General features: G+C 43.7%; 1 protein-coding gene across 1 annotated transcript in view; it reads right to left on the reverse strand.

Annotated features, from left to right (window-relative positions):
* The window catches only part of LOC138851464 (cytochrome P450 4c3-like), a 96,458-nt gene that overhangs the window by 64,847 nt on the left and 9,606 nt on the right, over nt 1–22,005 (reverse strand). The window contains exon 2 of the mRNA XM_070080616.1: nt 4,196–4,320. Coding sequence (XP_069936717.1) covers nt 4,196–4,309 — 114 coding nt within the window. The 5' untranslated portion in view covers nt 4,310–4,320. The remainder of the gene's footprint in view (nt 1–4,195; nt 4,321–22,005) is intronic.

A 22,005-nucleotide genomic window follows, 5' to 3' on the forward strand; every position in this document is an offset into this window, starting at 1 on the left:
TTAAAAATTTCACATATTTCCTTATCACTGTCAGTGATCTGATCTGAGTAACTTTTAAATGGGCCTGTTTTGCACTAATCTTACTTCTATATACCTGAAAGAAACCTTTTAGGATAGTCTTCGAATCCCTTGTCACTTTAGCCTCATAAATTCTTTTAGCTTTTTTTATTCCCTTTTTTATTTCCCTCTTTAATTGAATATATTGATTTCTTAGCTTGACGTGTTTCAATATTATTTTTATTATGTGATGAATAATTGCAATTAACATAATTTATTTCTTCTGTTTATGGAGCTTGACATTGTAATGAGATACATCAAAATCATTCCTTGTTACATCATTTAAATTATTTGCCTGATTGTTTTGTTATTGGACAATTAACGCTTGAATACCTACTCTTATTTCCTCCAAAGAAAAGTATTTTTCATGGTACTTATTAGATAACACTCTATAGTCTTAGTAGTCAATTTATTTTGCACAATACTACTCAATATTCAGTCTGATCCGTCCAGATCATTTGTTACTTAAGGTTTTAAGTGTGCTTTCAAATCTGACTCTAAATTGCTGCAAATATTTGTAATTGTGCTCTGGAGTTACTAGGTTCAACCTACTCTGTTCTAAATAACCGTGGGTGACCGCCAGCAGATCCACTGCTTCTGTTCAACTATTGTCAACTTTTGGAAAACCTTTTATTATTATTTGGGCATCACTTTTTACGTGTCCTTTTAAGGTAAATTAATTTGGTGACGTATAGAAAATAATTCCTGTTATGTTCAGCCTCCTTGAATACAAACGAGAATTTTTCCAAGCTGTCTCCTGAATTAAATGTGGGTAGAGACAGTTCTGGAAGTTTGAGGAAGAGACATCTCATTCACATTACTAGGATGGCCAATTGCATTGTTTATGCTCATTAATTTAATAAAATAATTTAATAAAATATTTCCTCCTCTAGATCATAATATTGGTTGATAAATAATTCCATTTCTTGTTCATCTACACAATTTCTCAGCAGAATGACTTCACGTTTTTCATACACTAATTTGCATGAGTCATCTATTTTCTAATGAATCTAAATATAGATTTAAATCAACAATGTTCATTATTTCGTCAGATATTAGTTCCAAGCACTTATTACATGTCCTGGTTATACGACCTTTCCTTGCTTTCAAAGACACTTCTATTGTTTTAATATCCAAGGGTTTACCATTTACAATAATGTTGTTAGTCCTCCGTGGTTCTTATTTGGATTTGAACTTGAACATAAATTAATACTATTTTACACACAAATTATACAGTGATGCACTTTATAAAAGTCATTAATACAAATTCCTTGAAAAATCCTAGCCAAATTTTCTGGCATAGCAAATTAATATATATGGCAATTACAGTTCTATTCCCATCTGGGCTAAGCAACTTTAAGGCAATAATGATCGTACCTATATTTGGGCAATGCAATTCCACAATTATATTATTAATATTATTAATTACATAATAATTACACAATTATTTAAACAATTAACATTAAATAATGATTTTATTGTGGACCATTCTCTTTTCAGTCACACAATGTACATTATTATGTTGTTATTAATTTTTGCAGACACAAATAAATAACATCTTTCCAGTCAAGTCACATTTATATATTTAATTTATTTGATCTTTACTGATCACCTCCGGTTCAGAAGGACCAACGACTTTTGTGAGAAATTATGAGGATAAATTTTTACAAGTACAATTTTGAGTTAACACTTCACCCACATAACTCTGGAGAATTCTAAACACATCTAAAATGATTATTCACTTACTTTTATTTTTGAAACATGTGGGACTTTAAAAACAATAGGGAGCTTATAATGTCTCTTCTTCGGGAGGGACAGTATCACACATATTGCAGGGAAATTATCATAATTATCACGCTACTATTGCTTTCCATATGTTGACACTATTTCAGATTCTGCTCCAAAATATAAGTTATATGAATGGTTTTAACAAATAATTCAAAGGTAAACTCTAATGTTATGGCATTATCAACACAAAATATTCCTGCTTAGAGAGCAGTTGACTCTTTCCCAGTAACCTTTGTACATTAAAATATATTTTCTTTAAAAAGATGTTGCACTTGTTAACCCACAATACTCTGCTGTCTACACATTTAATTCTCATAGCTGCAATACGTGTCCGCATTTTTGAGAGCTTGCGAAGTTCCAGTAGGACAAATAGGCTATTGGGAAAACTACCGTTCAACAACACATGCCAACACTGATGCCCAGAACTTCACCATGAATCACGAAATCGTAATGACACGATTGCAAACAAACCATACCACGGGCGGGAATAGAACCCGCGATCAGAGTCTCAAAACTCCAGACCGTCGCGTTAGCCAGTGGCTAAGGCGACGGTCTGGAGTTTTGAGACTCTCTGATCGCGGGTTCTATCCCCACCCGTGGTATGGTTTCACCATGAATCATTCACTGTGTTTGCCAGTCAATCAAAACCTGTGGTTCTGGCCACCGTGGAGTTTTTGTACATTATTAGAGACAAACTTTCATTGTGTAATATTGAACGGTTAGTTGAGTACTTTGTTTTTAGCTTCTTAGGTTTTTATGTATATTTTATCATGAGTGGATATTGCATTTATATATATGACTTTTAGATATTCTTGGAACTTATGGCTTTTTGATGGCACAGGCAACAACTTGGATAAGTGGATGACCCTAAGAATACTGGACATGACAATAGGCCTACTAGCCTATGCTAGACAGGTGCAACTTACACCCAACAACAACCACAAATGTAGGTGTCCAACTTATTTAATACTACTCAAAGTTTTTGCTACTTTTTACCTCAGCTATGTCGATTTTTACAGATTTTGACCAAAATTTGGGCAAATATTCACCCCAGTGGCATTCCACTTGTAACGATTCCCCCATTCCAAATTCTTCAAATTTATGACGACTCTTGTGGACCATGCCTCGGCCCCGGAGACAATTTCTCCTATACCGTATACGACTGCTTTCTTCATTAGCTATTTGTGTGAAACTCTTATCATAGGCAATACTAAAATCTATATACTCAGTATCACATTCTTTATCATGATCTGCTTTTTCAAATGTCATGGTGAAAAATGCTAATAAATTCGTAAGACAAGAATGCCTCACTGATTCCCTTCCAGTCTTTAGTGAGTTTGATTGAGAGTCATTAATTACGACTTTTCTGAACATAGTGACAATGACATTAAAGAAACAAGAACTAGATCTCCAATCCTATTATTGCCAATGAGGGAATTCTGCTGTAAAAGAAGTGCAATTGACGTCTCTGAATTCACCTGAAGAAAACAGGTTATAACATTCATATTAAGACAAACACAGCTTATTAACTGAGCACTGTTTTCACTCATACACGAATCTACAGGTTCGATAGTTCTTTTTCCTCCAGCCTCCATGAACATTTTTTCAGCTTGGAAGGTGAACCTTGTTATTGTCGCCTGGTGTCTTAATCATATAGTAGCTCTATTGTTCTTTGTCTTTCCTTAATAACGGTTCCTTGTATTGAAAGTCTTATTTTCCCAGTATATACACGAAGTTACTTTAATTATGAAAGAGATATGTTTTTATTTTATCATGAAGATTCTGCTCTATAATGGTAACCATTTTAAAGCATCAGTAGCATAACAGGTAGCAAAACAAAGGTGTGCGCCAATATATTTATTATAATTACTCCTTTATGGCGCACATCATGTTGACATACTGTCTATGGCTACCTGTCTAATCGGGCATTTGACAGCCGATAAGTGGGATTACAAGTGCTCTTCATCTTGGGACACTAACCATTATTAAATGATGGTAATCAAGCCAAACCTAATCTAACCTAAATAAAGTAAATAGAAAAAATTGCTGAATAAGTTAGGAGAAACTTGAATGTGATGAATATACTGATGAATATGTCACCAACAGTGATATATTGACTATAAACAGTCGTGATTCATATTTCTTAAAATTCTCAAGGGTATATTTAGGCACATAATTATTGACTTACAAAGAATTTGCATAACTGTTTTTCTCGAAATAAGATGATCTTCAGGTGCTCTGAAACATCAAAAATAGCTGGTGGTTTGTTTCGAGACAGGTGATTCCTGTCACCTACCAGCTCGACACCATATTAAGCTATGTAACAACACCTACAACCTCCTGTACTCACCGTCTTTTGTCTCTTGAAGTACCACACCATTGTGATGGTAACCAAGACAGTGATGACCAAGTAGGTGATTATTCCCATATTCCAAGCCAGCCACTCGCTCCTCACCCACAACATTGTACAATCTCCTGTAAATGAAATCGAAGTTGTAGAGTGAATCAAAGTACAACATATACACAAGTTCACTCACACTACGGGTACTAGTTAATTCACTAGATAAAAAAAGTCATGGATCTGGTCATAAAATGACCCATTCAGTAATGCGTACTGAAGAAAACACTTCAACACTTAACTTTTAAAACTGAGAAGATGCCTAAGCTGCATTAACCCATAAAACGTTCCATCTATGTCGTACAATGCATTAACTATCGAAGATTAATGCCATTCAGAATTGTTATGTTTTAATCAGAAGACAGCGCTACACCCTTATAATTCATATATTCGTCTCTCAACCCTTGAGTGGAGAGGACGTGTGCTGCTGCTGCCCCCTGGAGTTGTCTGGTGGCAGTATTATTTTCACCAACATGGCGCAGGCTCGCCGGCGCAGGGTAAATGCTGTCTGCATTGAATTAACCAGTGGAGCTATAACGGGGCCATCAATGGAGTTGCTTTTGCCTGCAATCATCAGAGATACCTACGGAATAGCCAATGAGGAGATTTGTGGACTTGCACTGAACGGTACGAAGAGGATTTTTGTAAAATTTAGTTCGGCGACTGTGTATGAGGCAGTGGTGAATAAGTTTCAAGAGGTGGCCATACCAGTTAATCATGCTGTGACGGTGAGGCTGCATGATGTGTCCAGCTATTACACATGGGTTAAGATCAGGAATGTGCCGTTCGAGGCGGATGCATCTGACATCCGATTCATTATGTGTAAATACGGCACAATACATACGATCACTGCAGGAAGGTGGTCAACTGGCCCGTATATGAGGATACCTGAGGGTGCATTCTCTGTCAAGATGACGCTCAGACATCCAATTCCATCGTACGTGATGACGGAAGATTTCAGGACTCAGGTTTTTGTAACATACGCTGGGCAGCGAAGCACTTGCCGTTTGTGCGGGTCGTATGATCACCTGGCTGCGCAATGTGAAAGAAGACGTGGTGATAAGGATCAGCAGCAACGACGAGATGTGGAGGAAAGGAGAGAGGATCAAGATCAACTGTTTTCGACTCTGCCTCAGCAGAGTTTGACATGGAGTGAGGAGGTTGAGAGGGCCGAAGAAAAGGAGATGGCAGGGGCTACGCGGGGGGACGACATCACTTCCCTGGACGTTGTACAAGTGCTGGATGAGGTCATCGCGGAAGCGAATGGTAGCGACGCGGAAACGACGATAGTGTCGACGTTTGAGAATATTTTGGGTAATGAGAGTCCTTGTCAGGATGTTGGTACAGACCTGGATCATGGGTCTGCAGTTGAGGAGGGCGTGGTGATGCCAGCCCGGCCTGAAGTGTGTCGTAAGGATGCCCAGTTGGTGAGAACTGTGGAGGTGGAGGTTCATCATGGCACTGAGCTGGATGACTTGATGCAAGTCGAGGGTACGACGCGAAAGCGCGCAGCAGTGCTTTCTTATTCCGACGACGTGCTTACGCCCGCACAACGACCTGGGAAGAAAACATGGGCGGAAGCCATGCGGAGAGGTTCAAGTGGCGCCCAGGGGCAGGGGTTGAGTAAGGGTGGCCAGAAAGGAAGGGGGAGGGAAAAGGGTGCAATGAAACGATCAGGTGATAAGTCGATAGTATCAAGAGGGAAACCCCCTTTGTCGGTTTTAAGTGCCTGACATTGAACATCAATGGCTTGAGGTCTCAGAGAAAGTGTGAGTGGTTTAAGGAATATTTGGTGCGTCATGATGTTGACGTTGTGTTCTTGCAGGAACACAATTATAGACCGGGTTATGAGTTGAAGGTGGATGGGTATAATGTGTATGTTGAGCATGCAGTCAGATTGAAAGGAGGTGTGGCCATTTTGGTGAAAGAAACTAGCCCGTTGGTTGTCAGGCATAGTGAGGGGGTAGAGGGGAGGGTGATTCGTGTGGATGGGTTATGGGGTCAGGTACAGATGACGTTGGTGTGTGTGTATGGCCCAGCAGAGGGAGATGTGAGGATAAAGAATAAATTCGTGAGGGACGTTCTGGTATATTATTTGCGTGGATTGCCGGGGGTTGCTGTGATAGGAGGTGACTGGAACTGTGTGATAAGGAGTAAGGATGTTGAACCGAGGGGGGCAGGGCATTGTTTGAGGATATTGGGAGAATTGTTATCCGGGGTAGGATTGACAGATGTTGAGGGAGGTGAGGTGGTGGAGCACACATTTATTAAGTGTGGGTATGCGGCTAGGCTCGATCGATTATACGTGCCCAGGACAGTCGTAATACATAGTGTGAGGGTAATGGACGTAGTATTTTCTGATCACAGGGGTGTTTTGGTGGATATAGGCTGGGAGGGGTTGCCAAGAAGGTGTAAGGGGTTTTGGAAGTTGAATGTAAAGTTGTTGCAGGAAGAAGAGTCCCGACAGTCATTTGTTCAATTGTGGGAGGAGTTGGTGGTGGAGGCGCCTGGGAATAGTGAACTCGTTAGTTGGTGGGACTCTGTGGCGAAATCTCGTATTAAGGAATTTTATATTCGTAGTGGGAGGGAATATAACAGGCTGAAGTATGGGTACCAATCTTATCTTGAGGGGCAGTTGAGAGCTTGCTACGAGCGTGGGAGTGCTAGTTATCCGGTGGACGATACTGAGGGATTAAAGGAGCGTATCAGGGATTTGCAAAATGAAAGATTTGATGGCGCGCGAGTTTTGGGTGGGCTGGAAGAGGTGTTATGGGGTGACAGGCCTTCGGCATGCGTGTTGAGGAGACAGCGTAAGAGAAGAGTGGCGACGGAGATGATGGGATTAACTGTTCATGTGGGGATGGAAGGGTATAGAGAGGGGCCGGTATTAGTGACGACAGAGGGTATGAGTGGTTATCTAGATGCATGGTTTAGGTCATATGCACAAAACGGAGGTATTCGAGATGAGGCTTTAAAGGAAATGGGAGGTTTCGTGCAATGTGAGATTGATGGTATAGATAGAGTAATATTAGAAGGTCCGATCACGGGAAGTGAGATTTCGCACGCTTTGCCTGGTGCAAGTTTAGGTAAGGCGCCAGGTGTAGATGGGTTGCCTAATGATTTTTACGTTAGGAATTGGGAAGTATTGGGAGGATTTTTAGTTAGGTTATTCAATGTAATGAAGGATGATGTGGAAATGGGTGAGCAGCAAAGGACTGCTGTCGTGGTATTAGTTCCGAAAGGTGGACAGACTACGGTAGAGGATTACCGAGCTATATTGCTTATGTGTGGCGATTATAAGTTATTTGCACGGATATTAGGGAATAGAATTAAAAAGGTGATAGGTAACGTAATTGACAGAGGACAATATGGGGTACCGGGTAGGACAATGTATGAAGGGCATGGAGTTCTTAGAAGTTTCATAGAACAGAGGGGGGAGTTGGGGGGTGGGGGTGTGTTGGCATTGGATTGGCGAGCTGCTTACGATAGTGTGGAGAGGGATGCGTTATGGAGGTTCATGCGTTGGCAGGGATTCGGGAAGGAAATTATAACTTGGGCGAAAACATTGTATCAGGGAGCATCTATGAGAGTGCAGGTTAATGGAAGGCTAGGTGTTAACATTCAGATGGGAAGGGGTTTGCGACAGGGTTGCCCTCTATCGCAAATATTGTTTGCGTGTCTCCAGGATCCCTTTTATAGGGCAGTTAGGTGGAGTATCGCAAGTGGAGGGGTTAGTAATGAACGAGAGGGTCGGTATTGTGGGTTACGTGGATGACACAACTGTATTGGTGAGTGATGAGAAGGATTTACGCAAGGTAGGAAAGGTGGTAGATGTGTTTGGCGAGGCTACTGGGATGGAAATTAATGTGGCAAAGACTAAGTATATGGACCTAGGCAATAACGTAAATAGAGGTGGGACTGTAGGGCGCGGGTGGAGTGTGGTGGATCAGCTATTGATTTGTGGGATAGTGTACGCTAAGAATGATAAGGTCGCACAAGAGGTAAATTCGATGCGCACCGTGGACGGGGTATTGAAAAGATTGGGTGGTTTGAGGACGGCGCAGCTAACGTTGCATCAGAGTGTCATTGTGACGAACGTCCTGTTGTATAGCAAGATATGGCACGTGGTGGCAATATACCCACTGAGGCGGCGAGAGGTGCAACGGTTGCAGCATGGGATTTTCCGATTTATATGGGGATCGGGTTGTGACTGGTGGTGATGCTTCCCGTTAGCCACGGGGGGCTGGGGCTTATACCTTTAGAAAAGAGTATGATGAGTGTGTATCTAAAACGCGGGTATTTGAGGGAGGTGGGGGCGAGGAGAGGGGGGCTAGAGAAACTGCGTATGGATATGCAACGATGGTGGGGGGTAAGGATTTAATGATTGGTGAGGCCATGTTGAGGGTTTTAATGACGGTGAGGGATCCGAAGCGCCTTAAATTGAGGATTCTTGAGAGGGTGGGGGGTGGGTCTGTGGTGGCGGCAGTTGAGGGGGCATACCCCATGTATGCGTGGGGGAATATCTGGAAATGTTTACGGCAATTGAGTATTAAACCAGGTGTAAGGGAGGTAATGTTTAGGTTTCTACATGGAATCTTGCCGTCTGGTGTTGTGTTATATAATAGGAGACTAAGGGAGGGTGGGGAGTGCAAGGCGTGTGGATGTTCGGAGACTATTTTTCATGCGGTGTATTTTTGTAATTGTTTAGAAGCTGTGAGGGTATGGTTAGGTAGGGTAGTTAGGTTAGTGGGTGGGGAAGGGTTACAGGTGTTAAGGATGTTAAGTTTAGATATAGGTGGGATGAGTCAGATGGTGGTGAATGCGGTTGCGTATGTGGTCACTGATTCTATTTATACGTCTTGGGCTATGAGGGAGGTGGGTGTGGATGAAAGAATAAAGGTGTTAGCGGCCACCATTTATAGAACTAAGTGTCGCAATAGGGATCTTTATGGGGGAAGGTGGGAGACAGTGTTTACTGAGGGATACCGGAGTTTTAAGTTAAAGGATTTACTGGATTTAAGTGTAAAGGGGTAGCGACGGGCTAGTTTCTTGAGCGGAGATGTGTGGATGGCTTTTAGAGTGTGTGACTGGATTTGCACTGATACATTTATGCTTATCCTGAGTAGTGAGTGTGGTGTGGGTGGTGTTTTTACACATGTGTTCCCTTTATGTTGTGAAGATTTTGGATAGTACATGTACGTAATGTATTGGAGCACTACATTGTGTGTATACAAGGTGAATGAAAGGGTAGAATCTTAAAGTTTTTGTGTGTGTGAGAATGACTGTTCGTTATTGTAAGAGTGCCTTCAAAGATGTTATAGAAAGCACGTACTACGTGGTGTTACTAAGGTATGCCATATGACTGTATCGAATATGCTGTGATACAAAGTCCGGGGTTTCCCTTCTTGAAGGATGCATTCTGTAAGACACAATTTCTGTATATCTGAAGGTTCGAAGTTTAACTAGCTGTAATGAGTAACGTGGTACAGTTTTATATTATGCGAGATTGTATTTTGGCACATAAGGCCTAACATATAATGTTTCAGCGGCCTGGTTGAGATTATATAGTACATGTCGTGTGACACTGTATGTGTAGGGTAGTGTTATATATTTTAAGTACACGCTGTTGGTTTCCCTTTGCTATTTTAATGTTTAAAGTCACATGTAAGAGTATATGTAAGGTAACATAAAAATGTATATTGATTTTGTGTAAATACACAATTTTAGATGACTTTGTTGGATCAGGTATGTATATGAGTTCAAGTAGCGGTGTATATTATGTATTAATACTGCTATAGGGTATATAGTGTATGAAGTCTTGGGTGGATTGCTCCCGTGTTGAGATATAGAGTATATTATCCTTGTATGCTAGGCAAAGTTTTCATAATTGTTACTTAGAGTAAGTAGTATCCTACGCTCTTATAGTATGTCAATGTTTTGTAGGTATTTGATGGGGGGGGGTACCTTTTACTTCCAGAGCACATATGTACGACTTTATAAATGTACCTTTGGTGGGGGGTGGATGTATAGGTTTTAATGGTATGTGGTGAGGTTTTTACCTTTAAGAATTGTTTTGTATATAAAACTTGGCATAAGATGTTTAAATGTGCTGAAGTAGATTCTCTGGATATGTTGTTGGTACACTTGTGTGAAGTTTCTTTTTCTTTTTTGATTGTGTATACGTATGTTGTACTTTAATTTTGTTGTTACATGTTGATTGGTTTAGTGACATGTTTGCTTACACGTATAATGTATACTGTATTTTAAATAAAAAAAAAAATTCATATATCACTTGTCAAATGAGAGGTTTTCAAATTTTATATAGACAAGGGCAAGATAATAATCGTTATTTCTACAAGTACAAGTTACAACTATAACAGATCCAACTGACATCACTGGTATACTATAAAGAAAGTCCCAGGTCATGCAAGGCATTTCTGGCAACTTAGGTTAATCTTTTACCTCAGGATGTGACCCACAACAGGCGACTTACACTCAGGTACCTACTTACTGCTTGGTGAACTGAAGCAGCAGGAGTAAGGAAACATACCCAACGTTTTAGCCGTGCTGGGTATTGATCCTGGACTCTCAGTGTGTGAACTGAGGACACTATCAACCAAGCGACGAGTAGTTCCTCACTAGCATCAAGGGAAAAATAAAGCAGTAAGGTAAAATATTACCATACAATTTCGAAGTTAAATGTGGCAAAATGTCTGATCACAAAAGATTTTCTCGAGTAATCACATGGAATAAAAAAAATAAAAATGGCTTATGTAGCACTATGCACAGGGTACCATGCAGAGGCACCATGCAGAGGGCACCATGCACTGGGCACCATGCACAGGGCACCATGCACAGGGCACCATGCACGGAAATAGTCCCATGAATCTTATCCAAAATTCATTAAACACGCATTCAAATCTTGAAGCCAATAGAATAAGGCGTTCTGGAGCAATAGATGAAAATTCGTGACAAAATAAAGGAAAATATTGGTACAGGATGTGCCGAAAAGTAGGAAAACCTCTCCTCTTTAAATATCAAAACGCCTTTAATCCCCGGAGTCCTCTTCAAGGGGGGCTCCTTGGCGTGGTGAAGAGGCTCTTGGTCTGAGGAATTAGACCTGTCAGTCTACTTCCTCAGACCGAATCTAATTACCCCCCAATCCCCTGTTCCCTATCCCATCCTTCCCTTTTTCCTTTCCTCCTCCTCCTCCTCCCCACCCCTCCCTTTTGCCCTTCCTTTTTGGCCTTTTTTTTTTTTTTTTTTTTTTTCACAGGCACGCTAGTTCCTAGGTAGGAGAAAGGGTACCGGGGTCCATCCCATTCCGTTGAGGTTCTTGGCGGTGGCGTAGTTTGCCATGGAATCTGGATTGCCTGGGGATGTCCTGATCCCTCTCCGGTATCCCGGAGGGTGGCTTTGGGTGTCTCTCGGGCGACGGGTGTATCTCTGGAAGCCACCTTTCGGATTCCGGGGGTGGTGGCCGAAGGAGGTATGCTTTGTGGCGGATTTCCGGCCACCCTCTCTTTTGTCCACCGAGGTAGCTCGGCAGATGTGAGGTTGCTATCCCGGATTGCCGGTTTACTGGCATGATGGGTAGGGTATGGCATGGGTTCCATGCTGCATCTGCGCTACTTGCGGTGCTGAGGTCCTCTTGGGCGCGGAGGGAGATTTCTGGCCCTTTCATTTCTCCTAGGAACTATCCCTCCCCAGTCCCCCCTTTTTTTATTCTTTTTTTTATTTTTATTTTCTTTTCTTCTTTCTTTTTTTTTTCTTAAAAACAAAAAGAAAGAAGTAACCTAACCATGGCAGCCCTAGTCCATGAACCTGCTACCCCCGGGCCCCTTCTTGATACCGCACCCCGTTCTGACCCCGCCTCATCTTTGGACCACTCTTCGGACACTCCTCATGCCTCTGTACCTCTTGCCGGTGCTGTTTCCTCACCCGCTTCAGGTACTGAGGCCTCGACTGACTCCTTGGATTTATCTGACCTTCGCTCTCCTCTGACTATGCTTCCGGCCTCTCCCTCTACGGTGCGGCAATTTTCGAATCGCCGGCCCATTCCACGTCGGACCAACTCTGGTCCCACGCCTAAACGACAACGACAATTACCTGCTGATGATACTTCTCCACCTTCTCGTTCTTCTCAGAAAAGATCGACACGTCCTTCACTACCTTTCCACGCTCAGTTTCAGACTGCACAATGGACTATATTCTTCACTTTACGACCGACTTCCTCTACTGCCTATCTTTCTGACCACAGTATTGGCAAGGCACTCCTACGGCATGTTGGTAAAGATATTTCTTTTCATGCTCTTAAGAGCGGTATGCGCATCGTCACCGTACAGAATGCTACCCAGGCTCATGAGCTTTCTCGTCTTTCCCAAATCGATACTGTTCCTGTAACTATTGAAAAGCATCATTCCCTCAATTCTTGTAGTGGTACCGTCATTCTGCCCCATACCATAGTTCAACAAAATTTCCAGACATGTGGCACTGACATTCTTGAACAGCTGGAACTCCAAGATCTCCCAATCCTCAAGGTAGACACTTACGTTCTTCCTGCCCGCGGGCGGAGACGATACCCTAGCAATGTGGCTCGTTTAACTTTTGACAGCCGTGAACTCCCATCCTCAGTTTATGTAGCAGGACATCGGTTACAAGTTCAAAAGGTGATCCCTACACCGCAACAGTGTAGAAATTGCTGGCGATTTGGCCATCCAGCGAAATATTGCAGATCTATCGCCGAATGCCCAGTCTGTGGTGCCGATGACCATTCTAATACGTCTTGCAATCGACCTCCCTCTTGCCTTAATTGTCATGAGGCTCACCCTTCGTACTCTCGCCGTTGTCTAGTCTACTTAAACGAGCGGGAAATCCGTTACCTCAAAGAGGCAGAAGGTCTCCCTTATGCCATGGCAGTTTCTCATCTCCGCCTCCAAGGGTGACTACCTCGTGTTTCTTATTTCCGTGTTTCAAAACGTCCCCCCACTTCTGGTATGCCATCTTCTGCACCCACCTCTGTGGTTACCTCTCCCATAGTCACTCCTGTAGCTAATTCTTTTGCTGTCCTCGGCTCAGACGTCCCTACTTCAACGTCTCAGTCTGATCTTGCTTCTTCGTGTTCTCTGTCACAAGCCTCAGTAGCGACGAGATCTCGTATGACACCTCCTCCCAATCGTCCCTCTACTTCTCAAAAGTCAAAAAAAGGTCCGTTAACACCTCCTACCCATCTTCCACCTCCTCATTTTCCCTTCCCTGTCTCTGTACCTGGTTCTCCCCCTCTCACTGGCTCTGTTACAAGTGTAGAGGTTCACCCTCCTCCTCGTACTGTACCTTCCTCCCCTGTTCCCTCCCAAGTTTCTTCCTCTTCTGCCACCTCCCAGGTTTCTGCCTCTTCTGTCCCCTTCCACGCTTCTCCAGTTCCCTCCACCCTTTCGCCCCCCCCCCTACCTTGGTACAGTCCATTACAGTTCCAATATTTACTCATCCTCCCCCTACCATTTCCAATATTGTCTCCCATACGACGTCTCTGAATTCTGAAACACTTGAAGCAATCTCTGAATATATTGCAGAGACCAAACCATCAATGGACACTGATCCACCCTCCGCTCCTTCTCTCTCCTCTACTCCATCTGCACAACACCTTTCTTCACAATGCACGGTTCCTTCACTGCTTGAACGTTTTCCACTGCCTCCGCATGTGGACTTTTCTAACCCCTCTAGTCCATAGGAACCCTTACCTGTGGATTTCAGGTATCTTTATCATTGCCAATCATGGCCTATTTACAGTGGAATATACGCGGCCTCAGGGGTAATCGGGGTGAGCTTCAGATGTTACTCTCCCAGTTTTCCCCTGTTGGTGTTTGCTTACAGGAACCAAAATTACACTCTGCTGTTATCTCTCCCATCTCAGGCTATAATTTATTGTATTCTTCAGATCCTTTTCCTGATGGGACCTTTAATGAAAGTGCCCTTCTTCTACGCACTGATATTCCGTACCATCAGCTATTTGTTCGTACTTCGCTGCATTACACAGCAGCCCGTATCCACTTGCATAGGTGGTATACGCTCTGTTCTTTATATCTCTCTCCTTCTCGGGCATTATCTATTCCGGATATTGCCTTTCTTGTTTCGTCATTACCACCACCGATTCTGTTACTTGGTGATTTTAATGCCCACCATTTCCTCTGGGGGAGCCTCACTGTGATTCCCGTGGCATTCAGTTAGAGGCTTTTCTTGCCACCCACCCCCTCCATGTTTTAAATACAGGTACTCACACCCATTTTGATCCTCGGACTCACACTCTCTCTTGCATCGATCTCTCAGTCTGCTCTTCCTCCGCCGCATTAGACTTCACTTGGTCTGTTCTTCTGGACTTACATGACAGCGATCATTTCCCAATCATTCTTACTTCCCCTTCATATTCACCACCTCTTCGCATCCCACGCTGGCAATTTGATCAGGCAAATTGGAACCTTTACTCACACCTAACTGTTTTTAGAGAGGTTCCTTCTTCGTCCTCCATCGATGAGCTTTTACACCTCTTCTCGTCCTCCGTTTTAACCACAGCTTCTCATTCTATACCCCCAAACTTCGGGCAGGCATTCTCAGAAATGCGTGCCTTGGTGGTCTCCTGCTTGTGCTCGTGCAGTACGTTTGAAACGCGCTGCATGGAGCAGGTACCGGTACAATAGAACCACAGAGAGACTTCTTGATTTTAAGCAGAAGCGTGCGATCGCTCGCCGTGTCATCCGTGACGCTAAACGCACTTGCTGGCGAGATTATGTCTCCACCATCACCTCTGCTTCCTCTATGAGTGCAGTCTGGAAAAAAGTACGAAAACTGAGTGGTAAATATTCTCCTGACCCGGCTCCTGTTCTGCGGGTTGCCGGTGTTGATATAGCAAACCCACTAGATGTTGCCAATGAAATTGGCAATCATCTGGTCTGTATTTCTCAGGGACTCCATCTATGCCCCTCATTTCTTTCCTCAAAGTCTGCCAGAGAGTTAGCACCCTTGGACTTTTCTTCTCTCAGAGAAGAACAGTATAATGTGCCTTTTACACTTCAAGAACTGGAGGCAACACTCTCAGCTTGCCGATCATCGGCAGCTGGGCCCGACGACATTCATATTCGTATGCTACAACATTTACATCAGTCAGCCCTTGCAGTCCTATTACGCCTTTACAATCTTATTTGGTCACAGCTGTGGAAATCCGCCAATGTTCTCCCTTTCCGCAAACCAGGCACTACGGGACATGAAACCTCCCACTATCGTCCCATTGCTCTTAACAGTGCAGTTTGCAAAGTGATGGAACGCCTAGTAAATAGACAGTCTCTCCACTCGTCAATATGGCTTTCGTAAGGGACGTTCTACCATAGACCCCTTACTACGCTTGGATACATATGTTCGTAATGCCTTTGCGAATAACCACTCAGTTATTGCCATATTTTTTGACCTTGAGAAGGCATATGACACAACTTGGAGGTATAATATTTTAGCCCAAGCCCACTCCTTAGGCCTTCGAGGCAATCTACCATCCTTCCTTAAGAACTTTTTAACTGACAGGCATTTCCGTGTTCGGGTTAATAATGTGCTCTCCCCGGACTTTATCCAAGCTGAAGGTGTCCCCCAGGGATGTGTTCTGAGCACAACACTTTTTCTCCTTGCTATTAATGATTTGGCCTCTAGTCTTCCATCAAATATTTGGTCATCACTCTATGTTGATGACTTCGCTATTGCCTGTGCAGGCGCTGACTGTCACCTTATTACAGTTTCTCTCCAGCATGCAGTCGACCGTGTTTCCAATTGGGCCACAACACGTGGGTTTAAATTTTCCAGCACTAAAACCCACCAAATTACTTTCACTAGACGCTCTGTCATCTCCGATCACCCTTTGTACCTCTATGGCTCCCGTATCCCTGAACGTGATACAGTCAAGTTTCTGGGCCTCCTCTTTGATCGTAGGTTATCCTGGAAACCTCACATTACCTCTCTGAAGGCAACTTGTCAAAGCCGGCTGAACCTTCTTAAAACCCTTGCTTATCTTTCATGGGGAGCTGATCGTCGAACCCTCCTTCGCCTACATTCCACCCTTATCTTATCGAAACTTGATTATGGTGACCAGATCTATTCAGCGGCATCTCCTGCTACTCTCTCTAGCCTTAACCCCATTCATCACCAAGGATTACGTTTATGCCTTGGTGCTTTTCGCTCTTCCCCTGTCGAGAGCCTCGATGCAGAAGTGAACGTGCCATCCTTATCCGATCGCCTTGATGCCCATTGCCTTCGCTACTATGTACGCTCTCATGATCTCCACAATCCTTCCATTTATAGAATGGTCACTGATATTAGTAGACATTCTTTATTTGTTCGCCGCCCCTGTTTACTCCGTCCCTTCTCTCTTTGCCTTCATTCGCTCTTGTCGTCTCTTCAATTACCACCTTCCTATGTACATGTAGCATCTCACTTTTCCCTACCCCCCTGGGAAGTTCCGGCTGTTCGAGTCTGTTCTTTCTCTCTCCCTTGCTCGAAAGCCCAACTGTCTACGGTCGCTTCCCGCTCTCTTTTTCTTGACCACTTTCACTCTCATTCTCATGCCATTGCTGTGTACAAAGATGGCTCTAAGTCTTCTGATGGCGTAGGATTCGCAGCAGTGTTTCCGGACAGCGTCGTACAAGGGCATTTACTATCTTCGGCTAGTATTTTTACTGCTGAATTGTATGCCATCCTTACAGCACTTATCCGTATTGCATCTATGCCTGTGTCATCATTTGTAGTTGTCTCAGACTCCCTTAGTGCTTTACAGGCTATACAGAAATTTGATACACCTCACCCCTTAGTCCTCTGTATCCAACTTTGGCTACGCCGCATCTTTACCAAGCATAAAGGTATTGTTTTTTGTTGGGTCCCTGGTCATGTTGACGTACAGGGCAATGAACAGGCAGACACTGCTGCGCGGTCAGCAGTACATGACCTACCAGTTTCATGTAGAGGTATTCCAATTACGGACTATTTTGCTGCAATATCTTCCCAACTTCACACCCGTTGACAACAACGTTGGTCTACTATGCTCGGCAACAAACTTCAATCTATTAAACCGAGTATAGGTTACTGGCCGTCTTCTTATCACCAGTGTCGAGGTTGGGAGACTACACTCTCTCCCATCTTCACATTGGCCATACTCGTCTTACTCATGGATATCTCATGGAGAGGCGCCCTGCTCCTCTCTGTGAGAATTGCCAAGTTCCATTATCAGTCAGCCACATTCTGTTGGACTGCCCACTTTATCAACGAGCATGCAGAATTTACCTCCGTCATCGTCTTCGCTCTGCTGCTCTCTCTCTACCTTCCTTTCTCGCTGATGGACCCACCTTTCATCCAGACTCTCTCATTGACTTTTTCACAACAACCGACTTACTTCACAAATTCTGATACCTTCAGCCCTTTCTACTTCAATCTCTTGCTACCCTCTACCCCCGCGCTATCCCCTGCCCCGCTGTTTTCTGTAACCTACTGATCATCCCTCCTCCCTTCTGCCATCCAATACCCTCGCTTCCTTCCCTACCCTGCAGCGCTGTATAGCCCTTGTGGCTTAGCGCTTCTTTTTTATTATAATAATAATAATAATTATCCCCGGATTTTTATATTTTTCCTTTCAGTTATCTTTTCACATTAACATTCTTTTTAAAATTCTCTATAGTCCTATATGAAAAAATTTTGGGGGGGATTTTTTGAAAAAGTGAATTTGATAAAATTGGCAAAAAAAGAGCAAACTGGCACCCATGCAGCTCAAAATTAACACATAGCAACACAAGAAAGAAGGAACACTGCAGCAGGGCTACTGGCCCATGTGAGGCAGGCCCAATTTTTCTACCGGCTTAAGCCTAACCTATACAGGTCAGGTCACGTTCACTTAAGGAAGGAGCATAGCATCTGACCTAGTAGCACAAGCTAGTCAGGTCCACCTCACACCCACCCACAACCACTCATGTATTTATCTAACCCATTTTTAAAACGACACAAGGTTTTACCTTCTATGACGGTACTCAGGAGTTTGTTCAACTCTTCCACAACTCTATTACCAAACCAGTGCTTTCCTATATCCTTCCTGAATCTGATTTTTTCCAATTTGAAAACATTTCTGCGAATCCTGTCTAGGTTAGATATTTTTAGCACGCTATTTACATTCCCTTTATTTATTCCTGTTTTCCATTTATACACCTCAATCATATCCCCTCTAATTCTACGCCTTTCTAGAGAGTGTAGATTCAGGGCCTCAGTCTATCCTCATAGGGAAGATTTCTGATACATGGGATCAGCTTTGTCATCCTCCTTTGTACGTTTTCCAGAGCATTTATATCCATTCTGTAATACGGTGACCAGAACTGAGCAGAATAATCTAAATGAGGCCTAACCAAGGATATATAGACTTGAAGAACAACCTGAGGACTTTTATTATTTATGCTTCTTGATATGAAGCCAAGGATTCTGTTAGCTATATTGCGAACATTTATGTACTGTTGCCTTAGTTTTAGATTACTGCTAACCAGAACTCCCAAATCCTTTTCGTAAACAGTAATATTAAGATCTACATTATTTAGTTTATATGTGACATGGTTCTTTGTCTGTCGAATGTTTAGAACTTTGCATTTGTCTACATTAAACTGCATCTGCCACTTCTCCGACCACTGTATCACTCTATTTAAATCTTCCGGGGGTGCTCTAATGTCCTCGTCAGAACGAAATCGTTGACCTATTTTGGAGTCATCGGCAAACCTGCTTATGTGGCTATTTATTGCCTCATCTATGACATTTATGTAGATTGCGAACATCAAGGGGCCCAACACTGACCCCTGTCGAATACAGGTCGTAATGCTTCCCCACTCTGATTTTTCCCCATTTATGCAAACTCTCTGCTGCCTATCTGTCAGCCATGCCTCTATCTAGGAAAAACTTTCTCCTCCTATTCCGTGTGTCTTAATTTTCCTCAATAGTCTCTGATATGGGACTCTATCAAAAGCCTTACTGAAGTCCATATGCACAACTTGACTTAAGAAATCGTAATGACACGATTGCAAATAAACCATACCCCCGGCCGGGATTGAACCCGCGGTCATAGAGTCTCGAAACTCCAGCCCGTCGCGCTAACCACTAGACCAGCTAGCCACAATAAGATTCATCCAACTAGGTATATTTCTACACCATAGGAAGGTTAGCACAGGCACCTCTGTGACCACAAATGCAAGTTTTTACAGACGAATCTCCAGCTAGCGTGGCCGTGACGAACTCTAGCTCAAGTCCCTTCACTGCCGTCAACATGACTTAAGAAATCGTAATGACACGATTGCAAATAAACCATACCCCCGGCCGGGATTGAACCCGCGGTCATAGAATCTCAAAACTCCAGCCCGTCGCGCTAACCACTAGACCAGCTAGCCACAATAAGATTCATCCAACTAGGTATATTTCTACACCATAGGAAGGTTAGCACAGGCACCTCTGTGACCACAAATGCAAGTTTTTACAGACGAATCTCCAGCTAGCGTGGCCGTGACGAACTCTAGCTCAAGTCATGTTGACGGCAGTGAAGGGACTTGAGCTAGAGTTCGTCACGGCCACGCTAGCTGGAGATTCGTCTGTAAAAACTTGCATTTGTGGTCACAGAGGTGCCTGTGCTAACCTTCCTATGGTGTAGAAATATACCTAGTTGGATGAATCTTATTGTGGCTAGCTGGTCTAGTGGTTAGCGCGACGGGCTGGAGTTTTGAGACTCTATGACCGCGGGTTCAATCCCGGCCGGGGGTATGGTTTATTTGCAATCGTGTCATTACGATTTCTTAAGTCATGTTGACGGCAGTGAAGGGACTTGAGCTACAGTTCGTCACGGCCACGCTAGCTGGAGATTCGTCTGTAAAAACTTGCATTTGTGGTCACAGAGGTGCCTGTGCTAACCTTCCTATGGTGTAGAAATATACCTAGTTGGATGAATCTTATTGTGGCTAGCTGGTCTAGTGGTTAGCGCGACGGGCTGGAGTTTTGAGACTCTATGACCGCGGGTTCAATCCCGGCCGGGGGTATGGTTTATTTGCAATCGTGTCATTACGATTTCTTAAGTCATGTTGACGGCAGTGAAGGGACTTGAGCTAGAGTTCGTCACGGCCACGCTAGCTGGAGATTCGTCTGTAAAAACTTACATTTGTGGTCACAGAGGTGCCTGTGCTAACCTTCCTATGGTGTAGAAATATACCTAGTTGGATGAATCTTAATGTGGCTAGCTGGTCTAGTGGTTAGCGCGACGGGCTGGAGTTTTGAGACTCTATGACCGCGGGTTCAATCCCGGCCGGGGGTATGGTTTATTTGCAATCGTGTCATTACGATTTCTTAAGTCATGTTGACGGCAGTGAAGGGACTTGAGCTAGAGTTCGTCACGGCCACGCTAGCTGGAGATTCGTCTGTAAAAACTTGCATTTGTGGTCACAGAGGTGCCTGTGCTAACCTTCCTATGGTGTAGAAATATACCTAGTTGGATGAATCTTATTGTGGCTAGCTGGTCTAGTGGTTAGCGCGACGGGCTGGAGTTTTGAGACTCTATGACCGCGGGTTCAATACCGGCCGGGGGTATGGTTTATTTGCAATCGTGTCATTACGATTTCTTAAGTCATGTTGACGGCAGTGAAGGGACTTGAGCTAGAGTTCGTCACGGCCACGCTAGCTGGAGATTCGTCTGTAAAAACTTGCATTTGTGGTCACAGAGGTGCCTGTGCTAACCTTCCTATGGTGTAGAAATATACCTAGTTGGATGAATCTTATTGTGGCTAGCTGGTCTAGTGGTTAGCGCGACGGGCTGGAGTTTTGAGACTCTATGACCGCGGGTTCAATCCCGGCCGGGGGTATGGTTTATTTGCAATCGTGTCATTACGATTTCTTAAGTCATGTTGACGGCAGTGAAGGGACTTGAGCTAGAGTTCGTCACGGCCACGCTAGCTGGAGATTCGTCTGTAAAAACTTGCATTTGTGGTCACAGAGGTGCCTGTGCTAACCTTCCTATGGTGTAGAAATATACCTAGTTGGATGAATCTTATTGTGGCTAGCTGGTCTAGTGGTTAGCGCGACGGGCTGGAGTTTTGAGACTCTATGACCGCGGGTTCAATCCCGGCCGGGGGTATGGTTTATTTGCAATCGTGTCATTACGATTTCTTAAGTCATGTTGACGGCAGTGAAGGGACTTGAGCTAGAGTTCGTCACGGCCACGCTAGCTGGAGATTCGTCTGTAAAAACTTGCATTTGTGGTCACAGAGGTGCCTGTGCTAACCTTCCTATGGTGTAGAAATATACCTAGTTGGATGAATCTTATTGTGGCTAGCTGGTCTAGTGGTTAGCGCGACGGGCTGGAGTTTTGAGACTCTATGACCGCGGGTTCAATCCCGGCCGGGGGTATGGTTTATTTGCAATCGTGTCATTACGATTTCTTAAGTCATGTTGACGGCAGTGAAGGGACTTGAGCTAGAGTTCGTCACGGCCACGCTAGCTGGAGATTCGTCTGTAAAAACTTGCATTTGTGGTCACAGAGGTGCCTGTGCTAACCTTCCTATGGTGTAGAAATATACCTAGTTGGATGAATCTTATTGTGGCTAGCTGGTCTAGTGGTTAGCGCGACGGGCTGGAGTTTTGAGACTCTATGACCGCGGGTTCAATCCCGGCCGGGGGTATGGTTTATTTGCAATCGTGTCATTACGATTTCTTAAGTCATGTTGACGGCA

This window comes from Cherax quadricarinatus, unplaced genomic scaffold, assembly GCF_038502225.1.
Source record: "Cherax quadricarinatus isolate ZL_2023a unplaced genomic scaffold, ASM3850222v1 Contig684, whole genome shotgun sequence".
NCBI lineage: Eukaryota > Metazoa > Arthropoda > Malacostraca > Decapoda > Parastacidae > Cherax > Cherax quadricarinatus.